The sequence below is a fragment of the Apium graveolens genome, chromosome 7, assembly GCF_009905375.1.
Source record: "Apium graveolens cultivar Ventura chromosome 7, ASM990537v1, whole genome shotgun sequence".
NCBI classification, from domain to species: Eukaryota; Viridiplantae; Streptophyta; class Magnoliopsida; order Apiales; family Apiaceae; genus Apium; species Apium graveolens.
In genome coordinates, this window is record NC_133653.1 from 265,529,542 (window position 1) to 265,536,460 (window position 6,919).

Here is a 6,919-nt window from a genome sequence, read left to right on the forward strand (position 1 = left end):
TGAAACTCATGTACACATTCAAATTCCAATTTATATTCAATTTTATATTATCCTAGTAAATATTAAAGTCAACGTCTCCTATCAATTTAAATTTTAATTTATATTGAGGTCAACAATTTCTATCAATTTAAATTTTAACTAACATTGAACTCTAGATTATTCTAATCGATATTAAAGTCAGCCTCTTATACCAATTTAAATTTTAATTCATAATGAGGTCTATATTATTCAAATTGATATTGAAATCAATTTATTCTACTAATTTAATTTTTATTCAATTAAATTCTAAACTGATCTTTAATATATCAACCAATTTAAAGATTATTTATTCTTAAATAATTTACATTTTCATCAAACTTAAAACAAATTTATTTTTTTATCCGAGCTAAAAAAAATTAAAAAAAACTAGATATAATTAGTTGGATTTGGTTGGTATATTGTGTCTTGAGTTAAAACAAAATTATAAATATTATTGATCGGTCTAATAAAATTATAGTATTGAACCGGGAAAAAATAAAATAATTATACTATTCATTTTGACTAAAAACACATTATGCAATTGATCATATTGATCCAGGTTAAAAAAATTATAATAAAACTAAACTAATTAGTTTGATTTGGTAACCTCAAGTTAAATTAAAATGATATAAACTATTAATTCAAAGATGAACAGAAGTTAATCTAAACTAACTTAACTTTCAATTAAAAAAAGTTGTGATCACACGTAGAAATACCAATAAAAATATATAACTGAATGGGTAATAATATTTTTTTCAGACACCTCTTCTTAAAAATGTCATGAACAATAATTAATATATTTACCATTAAATTATGGCATTCAAAAATATTAAATGAACGAATTTAGGAATTAAATTCATATTAAAATTTTAAAAAAATATGTAAGATTACAAAAAGTCCTTGCACCGGTTTTAGGCTAGTAATATATAATGGCCGAAATATTGAAAATTTTGATTTAACAGTTTTCGGTCATTTATTAATAATATTATTACATTATTATTTCTAATAACTTACAATTAATTTTTTCAACTAAAATATCAATCATTTTTCTCAATTAAAAACATGTTAACTTTTCTGTTTATTACAACTAAAAAATTTCCATCTCCAAAAACAAAACACCAAATAATAATTAATAACTAACCAAATACCTTTTTCAAGTAAAATACAAATTACCCTGCACAATTAAAACACATTAACTTTTTCATTTATTCAAACTAAAATATTTTATTCTCCAAAAATAACGTGGACAAGTCTATATAAAAAAAGGATAATAACATTGTAATTATTAATAACCAACCAACTAACTTCTTCAGGTAAAGTCATTCAGCATGAAAAATGAAGTACAAGATTTCATAGGATCAATAAACCAAGAAATAAGTGAAGATAATTTTCTCTCTGTCTTGTCATCTGACATGGTCGTTTAGGGTTTAACTTTGTTACCTAGCCATTTGTTTACACACAAGTTGTTATTTTCAGATTATTATAAGTTATGTCATCCAAGAAGAGTTCAGAACAGGAGATGGAAGATAGTTTTGCACGAATAAGGTTGGAGGAAGAGGAGGATGGGGGTATAAATTATGAAGAATCAAATGACAGTTTGTCGGAGATCGATGTTAGGTGGTGTCTGGTTGGGAGATTTCTTACAGAGTCACCTATTGACTTTCAAGCAATGCAGCATAAAATGGCTTCTCTATGGCGTCCGGGTAAGGGCATGTATGTTAAGGAGATTGAATCAAATCGCTATCTCTTTCAGTTTTATCATGAGATAGATATTAAGCGGGTAATTGATGGAAGCCCATGGACGTTTGGCCGATTTCAGTTGCTATTTGTAAGACTCAGAGAAGGTGATAATCCAAGGGCGGTAGAAATAAAAAAACTTGATCTGTGGGTTCAAATGCATGGGATGGATCCTGGGTTTATGTCACAAAGAGTGGTCAAAGATGGGGGAAATTATATTGGCATGTTAGTGGAGGGTGATGCTAACAACTTCATGGGTGTATGGAGAGATTACTTCAGGGTAAGAGTTACAATTCAGATTGACAAGCCTCTTAAGCGACGTATGAAGCTGAGGAAGTCTGAAAATCAATGGTGCTGGGTAAACTTTAAATATGAAGGAGTCCCAACCTTTTGTTTCATTTGTGGATTAATTGGCCATAGTGAGAAGTTTTGTGCAAGGAGTTTTGATACTCCGATAGAAATGATCGAGAAACCATATGGTAGTTGGATGCGAGCAGAACCAAAGAGGCGAAATCATACGATCAGAGCTAAATGGCTTAGACAGGGTGGTGCAGCTCCGGTAGAAAGCTCGACGGAAAAAACACCTGTTACAGGTGGAAATGGTAGTTCCGTAATTATGGGAGAGAGGGAACAGAATCCCATAATTTTAGGAAATACAGTTGCAGTGATAAAGGATGAGAGTAAATCAATTGGTAGAGAGATTGATGGGAGCAAACAGGATAAGGTTGTTATACGTGATTACAATTAGGAAATTATAATTTCAAATGTTACTGGGCGGGAAAAAGAAACGGAGGATTTTGAAAATTTTGGGCTTACTTGTTCGGACTCAAAAAGACGTAGAACAGAAAATGAGGGAAGTGTTGGGCCTAAGGATAAAGACAAGCCGACGGATGTCATAATGGAGGACAATCAGCTTACTTTAACAATGGATCCAAAAAACTTGATTTTGGTGGGCTCTGTAACAGAGACCCGCCTATCATTATGAGTTCATTAAGTTGGAACTGCCAAGGGTTGGGCCTCCCTTGGAACGTTCGGTTCCTTGCAGACGTGGTGCGTCAAGAAAGGCCTGTGTTTATATTTCTATGTGAAACGTTAAGTAAAAGAAGTAAGTTGGAATTTATTCGGAACAAGCTAGGCTTTGAGGGTTTGTTTGTGGTAGATCCCCAAGGTCAAAGTGGAGGCTGAGCAATGCTTTGGAAAGAACAAGACCAAGCAAGAGTTCGTAGTTTTTCACAAAACCATATTGACATTGAAGCTAGGGTGGATGGTTTTGGCTGTTGGCATTTAACGGGTATTTACGGTGAACCAAACAGAAATTATCGCAGGAAAACATGGGATCTACTGCGTATTCTATCCCGGGATTCAAATCTCCCATGGTGTTTAGTGGGAGATTTTAATAATATTGTAAGTCAGGTACACAAAAAAGGAGGAGATCCTTACCCTATAGCGCTAGTGGATGGGTTTAATGAGGCGTTAAATGATGCAGGTTTAATTGATATGGATATTGTGGGACACCAGTACACATGGGAACGAAGTCGAGGCAAACCTGAATGGGTGGAAGTGAGGCTGGATAGAGCAGTGGTGACGGATAGCTGGCTAAATGAATTTCCGTTAGCAAAGCTATATAACCTTGAGGGTTCTACTTCTGATCACAGTCCTATTATCTTGGTGCCAAAAAAGAGTGAGTCAAGACAGTTTCAAGACCATTTTAAATTTGAAAATGTGTGGCTGATTAATCTGATGTGTTTTCAGTTAGTTAAAGAAAACTGGGATGATGATGTCGGAAGAGATATTCAACAAAAGGTAAGGAAGTGTGGAGAAGTTTTGAAAACATGGGGAAAGGAGACTACGAGTAATTTTGGGTTTCAAATCAAGAAGTACAAAGCAGAGTTGAAATAATACAGAGGGGAAAGAGATGTGTACTCTATTCAGCTGTATGAAGAAGCTAAATGCAAACTACACAAAGTTTTGGACCAGCGTGAAATTTTTTGGAGACAGCGTTCAAAACAGCTGTGGCTTCAAGCTGGAGATAGAAATAGTCGTTTTTTTCATAATTCGGCAACAGCTAGAAGAAGGTCGAATCAAATTCACTGGCTTAAGAATACTGAAGGGGAATGGAGGGACTGGGATAGTGGCTTGCAAGACATTATTACAGATTATTATAAAAATTTGTTTACGACCTCGATGGCTGATTGGGAACCAGTGATAGACTGCATCCACCATGTTATCACCAGAGAGCAAAATGAGTTTTTGTTAAATGAGATAGCTGAAGAGGAGGTCAAACAGGCTTTATTTCAAATGCACCCCGACAAGGCGCTGGGGCCGGATGGGATGACGCCCGCGTTCTACCAGAAACATTGGTCAATTGTGGGTAATGATATAGTGGCTATGGTAAGGAAGTTCTTTCAAACTGGTCAGCTGCCTTAGGGCCTAAATGACACTAACATCGTATTGATTCCTAAGAAGAAAAGCCCAGCTAAAATGAGTGAACTTTGACCAATCTCTCTTTGTAATGTTTTAGTTAAGATCATAACTAAAATAATGGCAAATCGAATGAAGGAGTTTCTGAAGGATATTATAGCAGAGAATCAGAGTGCGTTTGTGCCGGGCATATTAATATCAGACAATATTATGATATCGTATGAAGTGATGCATCATTTGAAACGAAAGACCAGAGGAAGGGAGGGTAGTATGGCAGTAAAATTAGATATGAGAAAGGTATACGACAGGATCGATTGGAGTTTTCTTCGTGCTTTACTAAGTAAGCTGGGGTTTGATGATTGGTTGATACATTTGATACTCCAGTGTGTCTCGACAGTTTCATATATGGTCACTGATGGCTTTCGAAGAATGGGACCTGTTAATCCGACCAGAGGAATTCGACAAGGTGACCCGTTGTCACCTTACTTATTCATTCTATGTGCACAAGGTCTGTCTTCCCTAATTAATAAGTATGAAACGGAGAAGTGGCTGCATGGTGTCAAGATAAGTAGACGAGCTCCAACTATAAGCCACATGCTTTTTGCGGACGATTGCTATATCTACTGCAAGGCGAATGAAGAGGAGGCTGGCAAAATGTTAGAGATGCTGGATGTCAATGAGAAAGCCATGGGTCAGAAGGTAAATGCTGTAAAATCTTCAGTGTTTTTCAGCCCTAATATAGGGGACCAAAATCGTGCCAGTATTTGTGAGATTCTTCATATGACAGAGGCAGACGAAAATAGTAAGTATTTGGTCCTGCCGAGTATATTGGGTAGACGAAAATCAGCACTGCTTGGCTACTTAAAAGACAAGGTAAGGACAAGAGTTCAAAGTTGGAATGGAAAGTGGATCTCTAGGGGAGGGAAGGAAGTTCTTATCAAAAATGTGGCTCAAGCTATCCCTAGCTTTGCCATGAGTGTTTTCTTACTTCCGATGGAAATCAATAAAGAGATTGAGAGGGTGTTATCGAAATATTGGTGGAACTCGGGGGCAGATCCAAACTCAAGTATTCATTGGATGAGTTGGTCAAGATTGTGTAGTCATAAAGTTAATGGTGGCCTGGGATTTAGAAACTTCAGGGATTTCAATCTAGCAATGCTAGCCAAACAGGGGTGCAGGTTGTGTTCTAACACGAGTAGTCTGGTTATTCGAATGTTCAAAGCCAGATATTATAAAAATGGGAGTTTCTTGACGGCTGATTTGGGAAATAATCCGAGCTTTGTTTGGAGGAGCATTTGGGAGGCGAAAGATATTATCAAGGAGGGGGCCAGATGGATGGTGGTGTCAGGAGAGAATATAGATATTTGTAATCAACCATGGGTTCAGGACGAAGCTAACCCATATATCACTTCTGACAATCAAGCATTTCAACAGAATAAGGTTTCATCATTGATGGCTATAGGAGATAGGCATTGGGATGAAGAGGTAATCAAAGATTTATTTAACGATAGGGACCAGAGATGTATTCTTTCTACGAGGGTGAATAACAGATTGACAGAAGACACTTTGTACTGGAGTAGAGAAGTCTCAGGAACTTACTCGGTCAAGAGTGCATATAGAATGCTACAGGAGAAAAAACCTCAATGGAATATGCGGGATAATTCTAAACTCTGGAAAGTTTTGTGGCGAATCAAGGCCCCAGCTAAGGTTTTGAATTTTCTATGGAGAGCAGCCTCAGGTTCGTTACCTACGTTAACCACGCTAAAACAGAGACAGATGCCTGTTGTTAGTACTTGCCCTATTTGTGTCGGTGTGGATGAAACTATAATTCATGCCCTAGTAACATTTCCCAGAAGCACTCATATATAGAGTATGATCATCCCAGATGTTCATCAACAGATTCAGGGGGATTTTTTTGACTGGATAGAGGGAGTTCTGGAGTCAATTAGCCAAGATCGTAGAGCGCTAGTTGCAACAGTCAGTTGGACTGTCTGGAAGGCGAGGAATGATAAAGTGTGGAACAATAAGAACAATTCTGCAAATAGCGTGTTGTTTTCAGCGAGAAGTTACCTTAAACAATGGAGAGAAACCCAAAGTCGGGCATTTGTGGCTCTACCGCGGGCAGGTCTTGCAGAAGATGGAGCTAGTTCATGGGTTAAACCCAGGAGTTAACAGTTAAGGTGAACGTTGATGTAGCCATATTTCAGGAACATGTGTCTTATGGTGCTGGTATGGTGGCCTGCCAGAAATTTCAGAGGCGAGCTATTGCAAGCACGAACAGTGCTTTCTGCTGGTGTGGTGCAGCCTGAACTTGCAGAGGTGATGGCCATTAAGGAGGCGCTAAGTTGGATGGAGGCGAGTGGCTGGACTGAGGGAACAATAGAGACGGACTACTTGGTAGCAGCTCAAGCTATCATGAGTAGAATTAAAATGCACTCGCCTTTTGGAGTAGTGATTGAGGAGTGTAGAACACTGCCTAGCCGTTTAAACAAAATTTCTTTGTTATTTGTGAGACGATCTGCCAATATGGCGGCCCATTTCGTGGCCAAAATGTCATATTCCTGTCCAGGTCGATGTTTCAATGGGGGTGATGTCCCTGTTGAGTTGAATAATGTATTGTTGGGTGATTTAATGATATAAACTTTGCTTTGTGTCAAAAAAAAACTAACTTCTTCAGGTAATACATGTTACTTTTTCTAGTTTTCTAACCAAACCCCTGTATTTTCCAATAATTACATAATAA

At 37.1% G+C, this 6,919-nt stretch overlaps 1 protein-coding gene across 1 annotated transcript; it reads left to right on the forward strand.

The window, feature by feature from the left end:
- Nucleotides 1–2,943: 2,943 nt before the first annotated feature.
- Nucleotides 2,944–4,182, forward strand: LOC141674885 (uncharacterized). The gene is made up of 3 exons (XM_074481585.1): nt 2,944–3,423; nt 3,508–3,558; nt 3,688–4,182. The coding sequence occupies exons 1-3, from the start codon at nt 2,944–2,946 to the stop codon at nt 4,180–4,182; spliced, it is 1,026 nt and encodes a 341-aa protein (XP_074337686.1).
- Nucleotides 4,183–6,919: the final 2,737 nt, after the last annotated feature.